The following is a 21,174-nucleotide window of genomic DNA, read 5'->3' as shown; positions in this document are numbered from 1 at the left end:
ATTAAATTTTGATTTTTGTGACGTGGTGTTAAGCCTTTTGCATGGCTCTTGTAATGCAAAATGCTGGAAATTACGCCGGCGTAAAAAAAAAATTCGCGTAGTCTTAGAAATATCCCTCCTGGATCCTGTGGATAAAGCGTACACAGCTAAAGACCCAGAGTTAAACCAAAAGGAGTTCTAAGGGTCACAGTAGGAGAAGAAACGGCGGACTAGACCACATGGTGGTCTCTGGATCGCGCCATGTCAGACTGTGTAACTGCAGAGCTCTCTGCAGTGCTCTAGGATTGCCACAAGTTTACCGCCTTGCATATACCCTTGTAAAATGGTTGCTTTGTTTAGTGTGGCAGTCTGCGTTGACCGTCTCCTGAGGCGATTGTGCTTGTAAAGCCGCATGCGTACAGTCTCAACGTTATTTGAACCAGCCATAAGCATTATGTTAAACACTGTAACACATAAAGCTACCGGAAAAGCTCTGGTAATTGTCACAAAGTATAAGCAGGGCCAGCGTTTCCGTAAAGATAGGTAACAAAGCATCCTCCGGCGCCACCAGTAAGCAGCATCATCATAATACACAAGCGTTGTCTCTTTTGTTAGGTTCAGGGAGCTCTCCAAAAGCAAAATGCTAGGGCCTTATTTATGAAGGACTTGCGCCGCCGGTGCGTCATTTTTAACATGGGAAAAAGTGACGCACCTGCGGCGCAAGTCCATCATAAATAAGGCCCTATGTTTCCGGAACCTTCGCTGCGTTGCTGAAATTGCTTCGCTCATCCTTTCAGATGGGTTCGCACTTCGCAGACAGACAGCTGTGGGAAGCACAGACTCGGACTTATTGAGCGGAAGGTCACGTGCACTGTGGTGCGTGCTGCGTGGTCCGTGCTCCGGCGGGGCCTGATCTGGTACTTGCGCGTGGGCACGCATACCGAGCTTAGGAGGGATATGCCGAAGCAACCTCATTGTTTAGCGCCTGACGGGCCGACTGGCTAAACATCTGTTTGAAATATTAATAACTGTCAGACGTGAGCTCCTCCGGGCTCAGCGCGGCTTCTTGCCATCTGCTTGTGGAATAAACACAGTTGCGCAAGCACCACGTCGGTTTGTCAAAGTTTTCTATCCCTCTACCTCAGGGGGTATGTGTGAGCATGTTTTTCCGGAGAAGGCGTTTGGGCTTCACGCAGTTCAATCTTTATAACATAAATTGCCTCCCCCTCCTAGTGCGGTATCAGTCATCCTTGGAGAATTCCTCGTAATCTTCAGGTGGGCGCTGGCCAGCCCAAATGCAGTAAGAGGGGGTTTACTGACAGAGTTACCAACAGAATGCTGAGATTGGCTCAGCCAATGACATAGCTGGGAATAAAGGCATTAATTACTGCTTACATTTAATCAAAATCTTTCCAAGCTGAGTGAAAGTATGACATAGCTTGGTGAAGAGGTGTGTATATTTGCATAGTGGGGTAGAGACCGAGGAGTGGGTGCTAAGCTCCATATTGCCCTCATTCTGCCAAGTGTTAATCACTCGCAATGCCCTTTCTGCACATCAAATGGTTTTGAACTTTGTTAAGCACATCTGAGACCTATGCAGTCAGAGGCTACATGGCTTCAATTGCATTCATTGGAGTAGCTTGGGACTGGTGCCCTGTGGCCACAATACTATTGAACCCCAAATTGAAACAATCAAGAACCTCTCTTTAGGACATAACTCTTAATGGCAATGAGGCAGAGCAGTCCAAGGCTTACTCAAGGAGGTTATATAGGCTGGACACTTGGGATACGCTAAAACACAGCAATATCCCTTAATTCCTGAATACCCCATCAGCAGCATACTTTATACTAAGTCTTTGAATAGATATAGGATGAAATAATTCATGTGAAATGATAATGAATTACAAAGACAAGAAGAAGTCTCTAGCCAGGACAGAGACATGGCCCTAAACACTATTAACCACTTCGATGCTGATGACGAGCTCAGCTCGTCAGCAGCCATGGTGGTCGTGTGCGGATGACGAGCTGAGCTCGTCATCTAACGCAGCTTTTCGAAAAAAGCCGCGCAGCGGAAAAATAACCGCCTCAGCGATGCGGTTAAAGCACTTACACGCTAAACATTAATAAGACCTTCAACATTAGGTCCTATGGATTATGTCATTCAATGAACTGTTCTCAAAGACATGGGTCAGTCCTCAGAGAAAGGACCAAGGAAAACAACAGCAGCAAAATCCCAGTCTGCTAAATATTTGCTACACTTCAATTCAAATATATTTTGCTGTCTGCAGAGTACTGGTTGGTTCAGATTTCTTGCACCGTAATTTTTGTTTCAGTCCACCTGCTCTAAAATCTTTCTAGACTCACAGAACATGCTTATCCCCTCCCTGAAGCTTAAAATAACTGCCCTAATCCCTGGCAATTTCACAGTCACTCTTTAGGGAGCAGGGGCAGCATCCAGAGCCCCCTGACCAGATTTCTAGGCACTGTTCAAATGATTTTACTGGCCCACAGGGTAGCTATTAGGGGAATTACAGTTGGTTCAGGTGCCAGTACACCAGAATCCACATGCGCAGGTACAAGATGGCTAAAAGTCTTATGCCTTAGAAGCCGCTAGTTGTGGCCGAGAACCAAGAACAATGGGTGCCTTTCCCACCATCATCCCCTATGAAAGACCCACATTGTGCTGGGCATATGGACAGAAACTAGGAAACCGAAAGCTCAATAAACAATTATACAACGGTATGTCATAAGTAGAGACATTAGGACATATTTTTTCACTTAAAACAAACACTAGTGATACATGTTCTTTTCAAATTTGTCTTTTAATATATCCACAGTGTCCACCAAAGAATATACACTGCCCTCAGGAAGAACTTCAATTTAAACCAGTTTTAGGTCTAGCCAAGAAGGTCAAAACGTGTTGGCAGACTATAAACTGAGGCCAAGGGCGACTAACCTAAGTGAGAATAGTATAAAAGGCACTACAAACTAATGCACAATTAAGGGTGCTTGTATAATCAACATAATGGAATCTTGCTCTGACCCCACCAGGACCTTACTTAATCATTATAAATGTATGAGGACATAAGGATTGTAGATCCCAACATTTAGCAGTTAATGTTTAAGTACAGAAAATGTATATGTGCAATGTATTGTCAATGTCAATTCCGTGTTTTCACTGTTTGTATTAATGTAATGTTAAGGTAAATTTTTGTTTCTCGTTAAGTGTTTTCATTTGACTGTTTTGTTTGTTTGTAATGTACAACGTTTGTTGTAAATATATATGTCATCGTATTCTAATGTGAAATGAAGAAAAACATTATCTGAAATCTACAACAGAGAAAAATGCATCATTTAAATACCTGACTTATGAGTATTAATTCGATTGAAATCAGTTGAGCTTTCACCTGAAACACGATATGGAAAATACTAGTTCTACTTAAATGTATACTCTAGTAAAGTATGTTCATTAGTTGAACCAGAGAGATGGAGAATTTTGTAGCTCTGCCTTGGTTAAAATATATTCAATTTATGGTTCAAGATGTAATTTTTTGTATAGGAACTCCTGAAATGTAACTCAGCACTCTCATACTTATTCAGCATTCTATTGCTCTCTAGCTGGGTTGCCCTCTACAAATACCTGTACATGCATGCATACATACATACACAACTGCATAGAAATACTACTGTCAACACCTGAGTGTCATTATCGACAACATCACAGTAGGGAGAACTGGCAGAGGACAGGGTTGTTATGCAATGGCAGCACAGGTGTACCTTCACTAGAGCTATTAGATATGTAAGAACTAATAGCCTTTTCTTTATATAAATACATAGCTTTTATTTCAAGTTCTCTTATTTCTAATACTGTAAGTTACCCTTTTTAATGTTACTCAATCAACTGCCCTTGGAAGAGAGGAAGAGGATGGAATTGAACTGTATTCAATTTACTACCCTCAGATAGATGAAAGGAAGGGGTCGCTGAGCATCAACATGTAGAGCCAGTTTGTTAGTGACTTTAATGCACTATTGAAGAGCAGCAGCGGCCCTTCCTTAAGGGCAGAGGGGCATCAAACATCAACAAAGATCAGCCTGACAGACACTTTTCATGTTCAGTCCGGCAGCCAGGTGCTGTACTTGCACTAAATGCTTTGGTGCCTGATCTGAACTTTGCCAGGCTGAATATGTCACAGCCCAGCAAATCGCTTGGGGATCCTCTCCCTCATGATGAGGAGGAGCGTCACTGATCGCTCAGACCTAGGTGCTTCAGTTTTAAGCCTTGAAGTGTCCAGGGTATCCATTAGTGAGGCTCGTAACAGAGAAGGTTAGGGTCATCAGTCTACCTGACCTCATCCCACTCTGTGATGAGTAAGGAATTGCTGCCTCCCCTTGTTGGCTCAAGGTCAGCCAATGAGAGGAGGAGTCAGTCTCAATCCTTAGGAGCCACAGAGTCTTACCTCCCACCACCTGAGAGTGCTGCTGCAGCCCGGTAAGTGTTATTTTATTTTTATGTTTGGTGCATGCGTGTACGCATGCATTAATGTATATGTATTTGTTAGTGCGTGATGTGAAAGGGTGTGTGTATGTGCTTGTGAATGGTGGGTGAATTTTTTGACTTGTAAATGCATTCATGTGAGATAGTGTGCATGTGTGTGTGTGCGACCCGTCCGACCCCAATTGAATTACCACCCACCACTGTAGAGAAGTAGTTAAAATTAGAAACCAGACAAATGAAAAGAGCAATTTGAAGTATGGGTGTGAGGGCTACAGTTACCAATCTGTCTTTCAAATTGTTCATAAAATTGATATCAAAATAAATACCCTATGGTGATAGAAAAGAGATGTGCTGCAATTTCCGACATAAACATATAGAACGTATCTTTGTAAGCAATCAACCAGTGGGCATCAAAAATTAAGAAAAAATATATGTTCTTAATAACCATTTCACATTTGGGCACTGAGCGGAAAGCTCCAGCTGATCCATTATTGGTAATTGCTCCACAATGACTTATGAGTGCCTTGATCACGCAATGGCCTAATTATTTACCAGTTCTGCAACTTTTCATTGTCCATAGGCAAACACATTTTTGGAATGGTTATATATTAATATATCAAGGTGAACAATATCGAACTACAACAATGCCTCATCCACTAAAGCACTTACGACCATATCATCAAGGTAAGCATATATTGGTACGTTTAAATGTACTGTTCTTAACTTCCATTTATAAACATTGATGATATAGTGGTAGTCCATGGAATGGATGAGATATTTTTGTCTTAAAATATTTTGCCTGCTCTATAGTGACCTCTGTGCAAATGGACCTGCACTATGTGAATGCTCAGTGTTTTTTCTACACCTTCACCTAGCAACTATGGAGGTCAAGTATCATCCAGAAAAAGAGCAGGGTTTTTGTGTCTCTAGCTTCATTCACACAACCTTTTCAGTCCTTCTGCTCAAAATCAAAGATTTCCCTTTATTCTAGCCTTTCCTCTGGATCCGGAATTCAATTAAAAAGTTGATCACAGTTCATTCAGGTCTAATATTAATTTCCTGACTTTGGAAAAATATGTAAATTTGGTAGGATTACCCAATAGGCTGAGCTTTGACTTGGATTATTGACGTACATTTGGCTTGCTCTGCACAGAGGGAAGCTGCACAAATAGTGATGCCTCTCTCTAAGCCCACAATATTCGAATTACTTCAAACTGTCAGGGCTCCCAGTGATGTTCTATGTCACTCTTAAGTAGGTTGCTCCTGTCTACATAGCTGTGTTAGGTATTGAACGTCCACATTTGCGGAATGGTTTACCTTCTTGTGCTTGATTGTCTCGTCTCTGGCTTATGATCTGAAGGGGAGCAGTGTTTCTCAATTTTGGTGTCAAGAGTATAAAATGATTTCCCTCACAGGCCAATTATGCCTTGAGCATTCAGTGGTGTCAAAAGCTGCGGAAGACATTTTCCACTAGCAGCGTCTTGGCTGATTTGTGTTTCTTTGTCGTTTTAACTTGTTTCAACTTGCTGGTGTTTTTTTATCACTGTATTATAGCATTATGTTGCCTCCTCAAATTTACATGAAAGTCAGTTGAAGTTTGCTCAACATATGGAGTATATAATGTTGAAAATGTAAAGTTATCCTGAATTATCTTAAGTTTATGATTGAGATTTGAGCTTCTTAATTATTAGTTTTTCAGAAATCTTGATAGATTTTGTGCACTTGTTGAAATGATGATGAAGCATTTGACTGCATCATAACCTCATAAATAAAGTGAAATAAATATTTAAAAAATAAGTTATTTCAATGTCTGATAATCTCCTGCCCTTTCGTATTTTACACCCGCTTTCAACCTGTGTTCTGTGAATGCATGATAGTCTGTGCTGCCCTGGAGAACTTAACACTTAAATGTTTAATCCTAGTACATATTTTCCATCACAACATCAATATATATGTATATATATATATATATATATATATATATATATATATATATATATATATATATATATATATATATATATATATATATATATATATATATATATATATATATATATTACCTACTGGCGGTCGCCAGTAGGTAGTTATAGTTAGGATTTTTTTCAATGCTAAATCTCAAAATTCTATTTGGAATAACTTTGGCACCGGTTGACGAATCTGCCTGAAAATTTCCTGAAAATGGCCTCGTCGAGCTCCGGTTCTTCCTTGGAAGTTTGGGGGGGATACGTCAAGCGGGGGCCGAGATAAAAGGGGGGTCCCAAAACGCGTTTTCCCCATGTTAATTTCCATAGGGCGGTCGATTTCACTTTTAGCCCGAATGGCTGAATGGATTTCCACCAAACTTGGCAAAATTGTAGGGACTGGTAGCCCGATGTGCCTTTGCTATGTCTCAAGATATGTGCTGCAGTGGATTTTGAGTAATTTAGGTTCCAAAAAATATATATATCTATAGGCGCTCTCCGGTGCGCGCACCGGAGTGCGCTCCCGGCGCGACACGCGACTTGCGCGCAGAAAGCTGATTGGCTCTCAGTTGTCTGTAAACATTCGAAACAGTCCGGAGCGGCCGCCATCTTGTGTCTCGGTAGGATCGAGACACGAGAGGTGGCCAAAACAAAGGGGGAAATGACCATAAGGGGGCAGGGTAGACCCCCCCCTTGACCCCGTAGGTTTGATGTGGGGGCTATGAAAGGGCCCCGCGGGGCATTTAAAATATATATATTTTTTTGTTTTGCGCGGGGGAAGCGCCGGGTACGCGCACCAGGTAGCGCACCGGGGAGCGTAAAATGAGGGAAAAAGATGACAGTTTATAAAAAAAAAAAGCCTTTATTTAGAAATTGGAGGTAGTTCTAAAAAGAACTTTTTTTTTCTTCTTTTTGTTGTTTTATATTTTTTTTGTGTTTTTTGAACTTTTTGAACTTTTTTTGGCTTTTTAAAACAATTTTATAATTTTTTGGGATTTTTGTCAAGGGAAAAACAAAAAACAGGGATTCCAAAACGGCTCAACAGGAGCAAAAAAATGTGAAAATTTAGGGACTGTCAGGGCAGCGGTGTTGCTGTTTCTTTTGGGCAATGAGTTCAACACTCTGCTCCCCATAGCAGAGCAGTTCGTCACACTCCGTGCACAGAAATTTGATGCCTGCAAACTCTGGCTGTATGTTAGGGACCATTCTTCTACGGGATGGTCCCGAAGGTGTTGCTCCACCAGTGGAGGTGCTGCCGCTATCTGTGGGTAATTTCCGTGCCACTCTCCCTCGCAAAGTTGTTTGGGTGTCTTCTTTTGACATGCCTGATTAAATTGGCATTTCCAAAACTATATTTTTTCAGAGGATTGCCTCTGGATAAAGTACTACCACATATTTTGCAGGTTACTTTTGGAGCGTTGACTTTTTTTTCCCCTTCAGGGATGTTATAAAATTTCCAGATGAAATGGATTTTTTTCTTCTGCCTAGGAGGGTCCTCATCTACAAATGCCTCTGAATCACTGCTGGATGACTCTCTTGCAGCCATTGCTGTAGATCAGGAAAGTAGGAGATGAAGATAGTACACAGAACAGCTCTTGCTCTCTCCAAGTACGAAGCAATAGTGAAGGAAATGGGTGGGGATTTCATTCTTTGTAAAAAAAACTGTTAGCAACCAATGAAAAGTGTTATTTTAGGGTCACATGACCCGACGCGCTTACGCAGCGCGCTCCGGAGCACTTCCGGGTGCGTTTACGCGGCGCGATCGTAGGCGCTTCCGGGGCGCAAACGTGGCGCGATCTTGGGCGCTTCCGGGTGCGTTTACGCGGCGCGATCGTAGGCGCTTCCGAGGGCACTTACGTTGCGCGCCAAAGTGACGTCATCAAACTTTTACAGAAATACATAATCATTTTCCTTATAAAAAAAAACGGATTTTATTTGTATGGAACGAAATGTTTTGCATTATTATTAACTTTTCATTCATATTTTTTTTCACGAACGACAGTAGCGCTCTGGGTGCGCTTTCAGGTGAGCTCACCGGAAAGCTTACCGGAGAGCTTAGCTGAAAGCTTCCCTGAGCGCGCACCCAGAGCGCAAAAAAAAAAAATTATATAAAAAAAAATGAATACTTACAAAAAACAGCAAATTGTAAAAAAAAAAATGGTACTCGATATAGAAAGGAATTAGCATTTAAAAAACCTATGAAATTCACTGAAAAAACCATAGGTTTCACACCAGTTATAGTTAGGAATTAGCATTTAAAAAACCTATCAAATTCACTGAAAAAACCATAGGTTTAACACCAGTTATAGTTAGCTGGAAATTTTACTGACATAAAACCATTGAAATTCCCACGTTATAGTTAGTTGGACTCACTATAACTTGCACGTGTAATGCACTGCTGATGACATCACATATTACATCACTCATGACATGGTCAGTGACATCACTCATGACATCACTGATGACAGAGAGACTGACCTACTTTCACTCGCTAATATATGTATTCACTAAGATACTCTTAATAAGGCAGATATCCAATATTTTTTTTAAAAAAAAACATCCATTAAGACAATAATTTAAACAAATATTCTTCCATCGACCTTAACATACATATATAAAACATATTTATTTATCTGAAAGACACACATTCACTGGATGGTGTCATCAGTGCATTACACGTGCAAGTTATAGTGAGTCCAACTAACTATAACGTGGGAATTTCAATGGTTTTATGTCAGTAAAATTTCCAGCTAACTATAACTGGTGTTAAACCTATGGTTTTTTCAGTGAATTTGATGCTAATTCCTAACTATAACTGGTGTGAAACCTATGGTTTTTTCAGTGAATATATATATATGTGTGTGTTTGTGTTTTTGTGTGTGTGTGTATATATATATATATTTCAATGAAAAAAAACATAGGTTTCAGGCCTTATATAGTTAGGAATTAGCATTTAAAAAACCCTTGAAATTCACTCAAAAAACTATAATTTTTAGGGGTGTTATAGTTAGCTGGAAATTTCACTCATACAAAACCATTGAAATTGCTCCTATATAGTTAGTTGTACTAACTATATTTCGCGCACCCGCAATCCATTGCTGATGATGTAACATATTATATCATTCATGACATGGTCAGTGACATCACTGATGACATCTCAAATGACATCACTGATGACATCACTGATCACATCATCCACGTGACAATGAAATACACCTCATCACACACTAGTATAATATTTCATCACTCTTTGTAAAATACAGAGTATCATATTTGAATCCATTGTCACAGTTATACAAGTATCTAAAAATACTGGAGGGATTTACACCATTTAAGCAAAAGGGCGATCTGCGAACCGAACTCTACCTCTCTGCAAAATTTGGTGTAATTCCGTTCAGCCGTTCGGGCTTTAGCCGTGTCTAATCGCCCTTTTTTCTCAGCCCCCACTTTACTAATCCCCCCGAACTTTCAGGGAAGGAGCGGAGCGGAGCGGGCCATCTTCTTTGAGAAATTCGCGAAGATTCATCAACCGGAGCCAAAGTTATTCCCAATAAAATGTTGCAGATTTCCTATGGAAACTAAGTCCTTATCACGCTTCTCAATGCAGATTACAAAATCTTTACCCAGGTTTTAGCCAATCTGACAAGCTTAACCATAAGGACCAAAAGGGATTTATGAAAGGGAGGCAGCTGCACGATCTCACACACCAACTGATCCGTGCCATTGATATAGCAACACACAAGACGGTACCCCTAGCAATTTTCACTTTTGACGCGGCCAAGGCATTTGACTGAGTTAATTGGGCATATCTACAAAAAGTCATTCTATACAATAACCTAGGCCAGAATTTCTCATGCCAACATTTACTCAGCACCAACAGGGAAAATACTTATTAACGGAAGCACCTCCAAATGTTTCCAAATGAAAAGAGGTACTAGGCAGGGGGGCCCCCTCTCTCCTCACCTTTTTAATTTATACATAGAGCCACTATCTAATGTGATCAGGACATCAGAAGAGGTTATTCCTTTCAGCTTTAATAGCTGGGATTTAAAGGTGGCATTATATGCGGATGACTTGATGATCTATTCAAGTAATTTAAATGAGTCATTAAATAGTATAACTAACATACTGAAAGGTTTTGGGGAAATGTCTGGTTATCAAATAAACCATCATAAAACTGAAGTAATGAACTGGAACATGCCAACTCTACGATTTGACTCCAAAAGTAGAATCAAATATCTTGGGATCCAAGTTTCGAAAGGTATTGACGACATAGCCCAGATAAATTTGGAAACAAAAGCTAAAGAGATGAGGAAATTATTGAACTCCTGGAGTTGCTTATCTCTTACCTTTATAGGGAGGGCCAATGTAATAAAAATGGCCATTCTGCCAAAATTTACATTTGTTTTTAATATGATCCCTCTGGAGTTTGATGCACGATACTTGAAAAAAAATACTGGACGAAATAAATTCTTTCATTTGGGCATCCAAAAGTGTTAGGATAGAATGGAAGAAACTGAGCCTGATTAAGAACCAAGGTGGTATAGCTAGTCCAGACCTCAGGTCTTACTACAAGGCTTTCCAGTTTAAGAATATAAGACATATTTTCTGAGACTAAGAATCTTATCCTCCCTACTGGAAGGCAGTGACAAAACACTGCCTCTGTTTATATAAGATCGGCCATTAAATTTTTTTCAAAAACTTAGATTAAAGATGCCAAGAGCAGCTTTCAAATTATGGTCAAACATAAGAAAACTAAGGCAGTATCCATATTACAGTTTCCAAGCACCAATATGGAACTCTCCAGGAACACCTGAATGTTTGAAAGACTCACTAGCACTTCCATTGAAAAGGGCCGGAATCACCAAGTGGGGAGAGTTGCTGGAATTTGGTAAATTAAAATTATGGGACGAACTAGTGGAGATGTCTAAGAACGAAATATCTAGGTTCAAATTTTACCAACTGGCTAGCTGGGCTAAAGATCAAGCTCCATGGCCAGACTACGCTGGGGTCCTAGATTATGAACTTCATAAGGAACCAGGGAAGTAAGAAGTTTCAAAGTGGTATTGGCACTTGGTGGAGAAGAAGGAAGCCGAAAATGTTTCCCCAGATCCTAAATGGAGGAAGTTCTTTCCAGCTCAAGACCTGCTACAAGCATGGCAAGTATCCTGCACCTTTTTATGGCACATTATAATTTCTACACCTCTTAGGAAAAATCATTTGTTTACTTTGCACAGATCTTACTGGACCCCCAAAAAGTTATCCAAAATTAATACCCAGGTGATTAAGAAATGTTCAAAATGTGGCGAGAGGGAAGCAAATGACATCCACATTTTTCCCTCATGTCATTACTTAGAAATATACTGGAGTGAATTTGGTAAGATAATTGATGAAAGTTTAAACACGTCTTCAAGGTAAGCACCGTTAATATTATTTTTGGCGTATTAGATACTAATGAATCCAAAACTATTTTAATAAGGAACCAGAAGCACCTTTTGTTTTCACTTATACTAATTGCTAGACGTGAGATTGGTATAAATTGGATTCTTCCCTCCCCCCGAAGGTAGAAGATTGGGTCCATTCAGTAGATACATTTAGGAATCTGGATTAGTTTAGAGGGGAAGGTAAGCGTACAAAGTATTGGGGTCTGTGGGATACTTATAGACGGTAGGATAGGAAGGTATGTCCAATGATTTAAACCAACGCGATAAGGAACCCCGTGAGTTTTGCAGGCCGGGACAGTGACGTATGTAAAGATGGTAATTTGTTGTTATTCAAGGCATGGCTTCCACCTCACCCCCGAGGGTGCATAGTGAGAGGTGACCCTGTTACTTTCACAATAAGATCACATAAATGAGGGAAAAAAAAACGACTTAATTGCCTTTTGTTATAAAAATTCCTTTTTAAATGCTCATATCATAAGTAGTGAAATTTATTAAAATGGCTATATTAGAATCAGCCAGAGAACTGATCCTAATATGCCCTAGTTCCAAGCAAAGAATTACTTTTTCATCCTTGTGTAAAGGGACTGTATGATGACTATCACACCCTGATGTTTTCCCTGGCATATTTCCGCGGATCGAACCTACCAATATTACCAGGGAAGGAAAAGAAAAAAAGTATAAAACATGCAGTATTTGGTTATTAAATACTGATTCTGATCATTATGCCTAATATCCAAGAGAAAAACTTGGTGTAAGAGGTATTTACTTCACCCGTTTTTCCATCATTCTATCTGGGTAATGCTGTTTACCAGGCATGTTATAGCTTAACCCTATCTGCCCACTTGTAATCAGCCTACTGGACATCAGGAAGATTTGAGGAGATAACCATTAGAGGAAGTTTTACTAAAAAGGGAAATTCTTCCATTACTGCCATTACATTACATTTACATTTAAATATTGGAATATTTGATAAATATATAAAAAAACACAAACATTCTAAAAAGCTGTAGCACCGGCCACTGCTTTATCAATGTATGACAATAACTGATGCAATCTCTTCCTATTAAAATACAAAAAAGCACAAGGGGTATTTACTGTTTAACATCTTGAAAGAAAAAATATTTTTCAGTTCATTAAAACAAACCTATGAAATACATCTATGTATATAACCACGCAAGTTTGAGAAACAACATTACACTGCAAATTTCCCAAAAACAAATTGGGGAAAGAATGTGGTACTTACAAGGACCCTGAGCACGGTAGTTCCCACAGTGACATTCTCAAACAGACTAACGTTATAAAGTAGCTGGCTGAAGATGGGGCGGTTGTCATTTTCGTTGCTCAAACTGATCTTCACCTGTGCCATTCCGACGTGGTCGCGCACACTTTCGTTTGCAAACAGCTAGAGTAAGAACACAAAAGAGATGCAAGTCACCAAACTTGGACCAAAAGCATTCCACCACCAACATGAAGGCCTCTGAAGACCATGATAGCGTTGACTCCAACCACAATGCTGAACTGAATACTCTCTTCAAATAACCTCCCCCAAAATTGGCTCCCAGGAGATTGGAAAGATTGCTTGCATTACTTCGCAATAGATAGTACTGTTCCAGCAGATTTTGGACGGCTATCATTCAGAAATGCACACTTTTTGGCAAAACTTGCATCTCTACTGCTGCAGGTTTCTGTTGGGCTACTAGCCGTAAAGTTTGGAAGAACTACTGTCTATTATGGCTAGCTCATTTTGCTTTCTAGTACGCGGTACGCTGCAATGGGACAGACAGAAAAAAAGATTACTTATTTTAATTCCTACACTTTGGAGCAAAATATATATGTGTTATCTAGCACAGTCTGTGATGGCCTCCCAGGCAGTCTACTATGTCTGCTAGGTCAGTGGTTCTACAAAGAAGTCTCAGAGTGTTAGTTGTCATCTAAGGGTTAAGTGCTAATACCACTTTGTTCAATTTCAAGAAATGCTCGAACAGATGGTGATCGTGCCTTCACATTACAATAAAAATACTTCTAAGAGGCAGGCTTTGTGTCCACCTTGTGGGTATGTAGCCCTATCAGGTACCCAACTACAGTTGGGCTAAGAGGGCTTTAGCCCCCGCACCTGTCAGGCACCCTGGACTAGACTGGCGGAGCTGGAGCTGCTGGCCTGACCTTCAGCCACAACAACCAGGTATTCCTTCCTGGACAGTGCTGTGTGTGTCTTTATTCTTTATTGCTTTGACAATCAAAACACAAACCAAGTTATCACTAGGGTTCATGCACTGATGGTTTTGCGAAGGCTATTCCTACTTCCGCAGAACCAAGGCTGATATGCATAATTCTTGTTCCTGTCTGAGATGGCATGGTGGGCAAACAACAAAACTAATGGACTGGAACATGGTCCCAAGTAATTGCAAGTGACTGATATAACTCAAGCATTCTACACATCACTTTTTTGGCATTCTGAAACATTTGCTGTAGCAAGCGACCTTATATATTTGTGAAATGCAAAAAAAGTTAAATACATGTGACCTGGTGGGTCTGTGTAAAAAATGTTTGAAAACCACTGCATTAAAATGTGTGGCCTCTGCCATTTTAAAAACATTCCAATCCTAATGCTTTTTTGTTGTAGCAGGCCTTGTAATGTAGTGTGGCGGAGGACTGGGGGAGAAGGTAGACGGGAGATTGATGAAGAGAGCAAAAATATTTTCCAGTGGAGAGTAAGGCTGGAGGATGGTCAAAAGAGAGACTAGTAGAAGGGACTGTAGAGGAAGGTGGAAAGGGTGTAAGAATGTGGACAGCGAAAGGATGAGCATGGGTAAGTGGAGAAGGAGGAGGAAAATCTCTGGGGTAGATCTGAAGGAGGAAATATGATTAGGCCAATCGCTAAGAGGAGATGAATGAGAGGAGATGAAGTGCTAAGTGGCTGTAGGATGAGGAGCAGAGAGGGACTCAGAGGGATGCAGACGGGTCTGCTGCTCTGGGACAAGAGGATGATGCACTTTGTGACAGAGAATTTGGGACTCTTTGGTAGAGGGTGATAGAGAGAAGGGCAGCAGAGATTGCATATTAATGTTCAAAGTCTCATGAAACACTCTTGTTTACTACAGTTCCATTATGCACATGCCAATATGGAGTTCTAGATAAGGAGGGACTGAAAGAGAGATTGAGAGAGATAGAGAGAGAGAGAGAGAGAGAGAGAGAGAGAGAGAGAGAGAGAGAGAGAGAGAGAGAGAGAGAGAGAGAGAGAGAGTGAAAGAAGCCTAAAAATAGAGACCAAGAGTAAGTAACGTAGACAAAGGCAAATTTCAAGTTGATAAATGAGATACTAACAGAAAGATAAAGAGGAACAGAGAGAAACATTTTAGTGGTTCCAAGTAAAGAAACTGTTAACTTATTCTTTTAGAACAAAGGCACTTTAGTTGTTTTCTCTATTTTAAGTTGTTACATTGCTCATTTGTATTGCTTTTTAAGCTGTCATAAGATTATCTAGAAGCACAAAGTGGGAGAAAGAAAACATAGGCAAGGCAGAGACAATAGGAAAGAATACTTGTGGGTGAAGCAGATATCGCCAGCAGTAATTTATAGGTAACCACCTTAGGCCTCTTAAAGCAGGTAGGCAGTCAAAAAAAAGATATTGAATGGGTGGAAGGAGGGATGATGGGAAGAAAGTAGTATTTGGGGTGAAAGTGAGAAGAATCAGATAGTGACAGTGATGCTCAGGTAAGTCAGAAAGTGTCACATTGAGGCAGGATACTGCTCGTCGCTTGGCATTATCTAAAGGCTGACCCCTCATGTGCCTCCTCCTAATAGTTTCATTTCACTGTGTAGCAACTGCTGAAGAAGGAGTAAGTTTTGGAGGAATAACTGATGTCTTAAGAGCACAGAGCGGGCATCAAGGTTAGGTATTAGGTCTTTTTACAGTTGTTTAAGAGGTGTAAGCCATCATAGGCACCTTGCTGTTTCTATGTGTGCTGCACAAGGCAGCACAAAGGAAACATCAAAAACAAGGATAAATAAAGCACTTCTCCTCGTTTCGCCAGTTTAAGACCAGGTTTTCCCTGGTCTTAATTTTGGCTGCCTCCTATTTACACTGCCCTTGTAAAGGGGGCATCGTCACTGGAACGCCCACCGCAACACCCATTGCCCTCCCCTTTCACGCTAAATGCAGCGTTAAGTGGTTTATTATTGCCTTGTAAATAATGCGAGGCCCCTATCGCCACCAAAACATCAGTGAAAGTGAAGTTGTGGTGGCGATAGGGGCTTGTAAATATGCCCCTGAGTTCCTCACCAGACTCCTATTGACTCTACTAGCTGGAAGAAAAATAGTGTGTACTAAAGAACATTTGAACGGGGGGATCTTGCCACTGTATTAATGAACCCCAACACCAGCAGCTGGCAGGAAAGTGCCACATTAGCAAATTGCCTAGCAAGGTTTACCTGTTAATATGGTAGTGACGTCTAATTCGTATGGTTAGAGGCACCATTGATTTTCACACTTTGCTCTTAGTTACTGCACTCGATGTGGTGTTAACAACAAATACTTTCCAAGTGATACATGCATTTCAGGCAATGGCACTAGCCAAGTGTATCAAAATAATGAATACTTAATGAGAGATGGAACTCAGGATTACCATGCCCTACCACTGTATAGATTCACAATTTAGCAAGTTACCACGTAGGGGCATGAAGCATCCTTCTAAGGGACAGCAAGAGAGTTGTTGCTTCTAATAGGCTTGTATTTTAACATAAACTTATTGTGTGCTGAGAAATATCCTACAAACAAAATAATGACAAAACAAAACCAATTCAACCGCACCATTTGCTACAATTTTTGAAAAATATCCTTTGTGGAAGTATGCCTAAATGTCTTTTTTTTATATATATATATTTTTTTATTGGAAGTGTTTACATAAATACCAGAAACAAAACAGCCATTGGAATTAAATTCACCTCATGGTATACCAGCATAATCTAACACAAATTTATTTATCAGAGCATAATCAAGAATATTTTAAAACATCGCAAAATGCACATTCATCACTTACCCTAGGTGAAAAAAATAATTATATATATATATATATATATATATATATATATATATATATATATATATATATATATATATATTTATATATATATATATATCCAAAAACACTGCTTACGGGATCCTCAGCCTAGCAGCACTGATGCCGTAGATGGTAGCAGTCACCATGCTATGTATATTTCACTGTTTCCGTTCACCTCCGTGATTTGGTTCCCAGAAAAAACGGCACACCAGGTAAGTCCAGCACAAAAAAGTTTTTATTGTGCACTAAACAACCAAAGACAACGCGTTTCGGCGTATAGCCTTTATCAAGCGGCCCCCATTTTGGATTTGCAAGTATATAAATCCTTCCTTTCTTCATAGACATAAAGAAAATACCACGGTATAACAATCGTGTCACTAGTCATTATGTATACAATTTACATCATTGCATGCTCAATTTCTACAGATTATAAGTAAGGACATTTCTTGTATTTACACAAAACCATTGTTGCTGACGTTTAAATCTGTAATGCGATCTTTGTTGATTTGAGTCATCATATTTGCGCATCAGTGGTGTTTTGTGGGTAATGTAGTTCTTCTATTTATGTCATACATGTCAGCCAAATTCTATTTTCGTATCTATGTAGCAGGATTCCGCATAGGTACTTGTACAAGTGTAATCGAGTGCTCTCGTTATATTCATGTTCGGCTGAATCGACAATCCGGACATAATCAAATGATAATATCCTATGATAAAAACATTTTCTTACCACATACTATGATTATTATTCGACCGCGTACTGTGAGAAAATAATCAAATCTTGTATTTGATACGATGCTCGTTCCCAACACGTATGTGCATCACTCATGTGTGTGAAGGTCAGCGTTTTATACAGGGGGGGGGGGGGGGGGGGGGGGGGGGCAAGTCTGGTTTGTACTTTGAGTACCCGTGTTCTAGACCCTTTCCACCTAACACTTTGGCGTGCCAGTGTTCAAATGTGGGCATTAGCTCAGTTTCCAACTCTGCAAAATTATAGAACTCGCAATGAGAGTAATCCCCAAAAGTTTAGCTTTACAACAGGAACAGGTCATTGGGAAAATCTATTTTCAGCATGAGCCTACAGTACTCCTGAATGAAGGACCAGAATGTTGCTAGCTTTGGACAATGCCAAATAATATGATAAAATGGTTCAAATATGGGAGGTTAATGGATATTATGTTTTTGGGGATTTTTTAAGCCTTGACAATTGGGAAAAGTGGTTGGATAGGGAACCTGGCATTAGCTATGTGAAAATATCTATACAATGATCCTATATCCAAATTGCACATTTTTTAAAGCAACTAGCTTACCCGTCGCGCGTTGCTGCGATCTCAGAAGAAAGGAAATTTAAGGAAACTTTTTATGATAACATTCAATTTACATTGTGTCATTTTTATTGAAACATTCATTTTAATATGGAAAACATTTTAAAGTGTTGTTTTAATTCTGTTTATTTGTTCGAGTGCTTGTGGATACACAGTATTTTTTTTTCCGTCTGGTGCATACACGAATAAATCCGAAGGTTTTCTGATGCGTGAGCTGGCCACATACAGTTGTCCATGTGAGAAGCACGGATTCTCCAAATCTAGTCCACACACTTGCAGCGATTGTCCTTGTGCTTTGGTCATGGTCATTGCAAAAGCGAGTCACACCGTAAACTGTAAACGTTCAGTATTGGAAAGATTATGAGGGCCCTGGGGGGTCGGGGGCGATATTTAACACATTTTTTTTTTTTTTTGCCAGAAACCTTCACGGGAGTGTACTGAACAACTTCCCAAAGTTTAATGGCGATCGGATTAATGGTGTAGTAATGCATAAAGGACAAACAGACATACTTTTGTTTTTATATATATAGATGTGCACGAATGTTATTGTTTTTCTATGCATTTTGTATAATTGCAAGAGGAAGCACTACCTGCTAGGTCTCAATTTTATGTTTTTTATGTCTGTCTCAATTATGTTACAGTCATTTGTTTGCACTTAAAATTAAGAGATTTACAGTGAAATTAAAAAAATATATTTAGAGCATTTTAATCTTATGGGAATACATAGTAATACTCATATTCAATGACCATTATTGTTTTATACAATAATATAAAATGAAGCAATGTCCATTTTACAATTCATACAATTTAATATGACATATATATGAAAAAACTGTTAGTCTCACTAGCTGAGTCCATTGAGTGTGATGCAAGGTTTCTGCTCATTGCCCGGTCACCATGGCACCGTGCCTCAACATATATCCTCGATAATAAAAAAAAGACCACCAAGCTGGGGCACAGATGCTGCAGCTGGTGTCTGAATCAGACATGCAGGAGTGAGAATAGATGTTGACAGACATACAAGCTGACATTGTCAACAAGGAAATAAACTAACATTTGGAAATAGAAACAATTTGCAGAGGTAACCTACTTCCCATATCATTAAGATAACTGTATCAACATGTACCCAAATGCAAAAAAAGATGTAGTACAAGGATCACAAGTCTGAAAAAAACCTCTGTTTGAGCAAAAGAAGGGTCTCTTCACTTAGTCTTTATGGATTTGTCAAGCGCATTCAACCTAGTAAATTGTGGGATATAATGGAACAAATGGGGGTAAAAAAAAAATAGTCAATTATGTTAAAACGCGTGCATGCCGAAACTGCTGCCTTGAGCCTATTGGTACTTCAAGTGAATTAACCTCTTCAATTAGGCCACATAGAGGTGTCTGACAAGGTTGTATCATGACACCGTTTCTCTTCCTGTTATGTATAAATAACTTTAATACAGTTTTGATGGAGAAGGGCAAAGATATGCCTAGGATGGGAAACTGTTTAATTCTCACCCTACTGTATCCCCACAATGTCGTTTCATTTCAAGAACAGCAAATGGTCCCCAAACATTACAGGATTCCTTTTTAGGTCTCGCCTGAGCAAGCGCATGCGCTGCACTAGCAAGACTTTAAGTAATCGGGCTTCAGGAAATGCTACCACACGCTTTTGCTTGTGGCTGTCCTAGAGCTTTCTGTTGCACGTGCTTATGAGCAGAGGCGCCATCTGCCTTTCCGTCATGCCTCATTAAGCACAGCGCGCACACCTCTCGCGTTGGGTGTGTTTGAAATGTCGGCTGTATGAATTCACCCATCCAATTGCCTGTATTGCTTCTAAACTTAATGCATTTCTTTACAACTTTCGCCATTCTTTTATTTACATTTTTCAGATCATTTTTTATTTTCTTTAGAGCGCGCACACACCTCCTGATCGCCGTGTTTGCTTTCTTAGCTATGGTTTGTTTCCCTTGCTATGTTTATTCCTGTTAAGTGCTGGTTTCCACTCAAACACCCGCCTCTTCCTCCCTTTCCCACTCACGTGCTTTTTTTAAATGTTGTTTTAGCACACGCATAGAACTTCCGAATGCCATGTTTGCTTTCTTAGCAGGGGTTTGTTTCCCTTGCTATGTTTATTCCTGTTAAGTGCTGGTTTCCACTCAAAGACTCGCCACTTCCTCCCTTTCCCACGATGATAACGCCTGGTACCTCTGGTCTGCAGGGGGTGTGTCAGTCCCAAAGGTCAACTGAGCCTCTCACTTACACTGGAACTTCGCCACCCGAGTGTGCGTGCACAAGACGCACTGCTCTGGTCCTACAATGCGATGCTGTTCATGGTTCTCACCCTTTCTGTGTGGCGCACACATACACCTCAGAGGCACCGAAGAAGCAGGGCATTGGGTTGGAGGCTTAACTGTTTAAGACACTTAATTACCTTCTTGCACGACTGGTCCTGCCTGGAAATAACTGGGTTACCCCAGGTTACATATGTTGTTTCATAGCATTCAGGGACTTGTAGTTTTGATTGTAACAGTTTACTAATTTTGTAACTGAATGAGTTTAACAACAATGCCTCTTCAGTTCTGGAAAACAACATCCGGGTAGGGAGTGCGTTTTGGACAGGCAGTGATGTTACATGGCACACCCACAGACGGTGAGTGTGCAAGTAAGCCCTACAGAGAGACGGTTGGCAGCATGTGCTGGGTATAGCATAAACATAACGTCCAGTGGCCTCTTCCTTGTAATGATTTTCAAGTGGCATGTAAGAGCTTTCCACGTGTGCCTCAACACTAACCCCTCAACAGGGATAGAGGAAGTAATATCATATACCCTTTGACCTTAATTGCATCACAGGAAGTGACATCATAACCCTGATTTTTTCCCAGAAAGGCATGTCACAGGATACTAACATTACAACAGTTT

At 40.1% G+C, this 21,174-nt stretch overlaps 1 protein-coding gene across 1 annotated transcript in view; it reads right to left on the bottom strand.

Moving 5' to 3' along the window:
• The window catches only part of CDH23 (cadherin related 23), a 2,828,172-nt gene that overhangs the window by 1,673,207 nt on the left and 1,133,791 nt on the right, over window positions 1–21,174 (bottom strand). The window contains exon 13 of the mRNA XM_086919477.1: window positions 13,126–13,284. Within this exon, the coding sequence (XP_086775603.1) occupies window positions 13,126–13,284 (159 nt within the window). The remainder of the gene's footprint in view (window positions 1–13,125; window positions 13,285–21,174) is intronic.

The sequence above is a fragment of the Lissotriton vulgaris genome, chromosome 5 (genome assembly GCF_964263255.1).
Source record: "Lissotriton vulgaris chromosome 5, aLisVul1.2, whole genome shotgun sequence".
NCBI classification, from domain to species: Eukaryota; Metazoa; Chordata; class Amphibia; order Caudata; family Salamandridae; genus Lissotriton; species Lissotriton vulgaris.
This window is presented reverse-complemented; position numbering and strand designations above follow the sequence as displayed.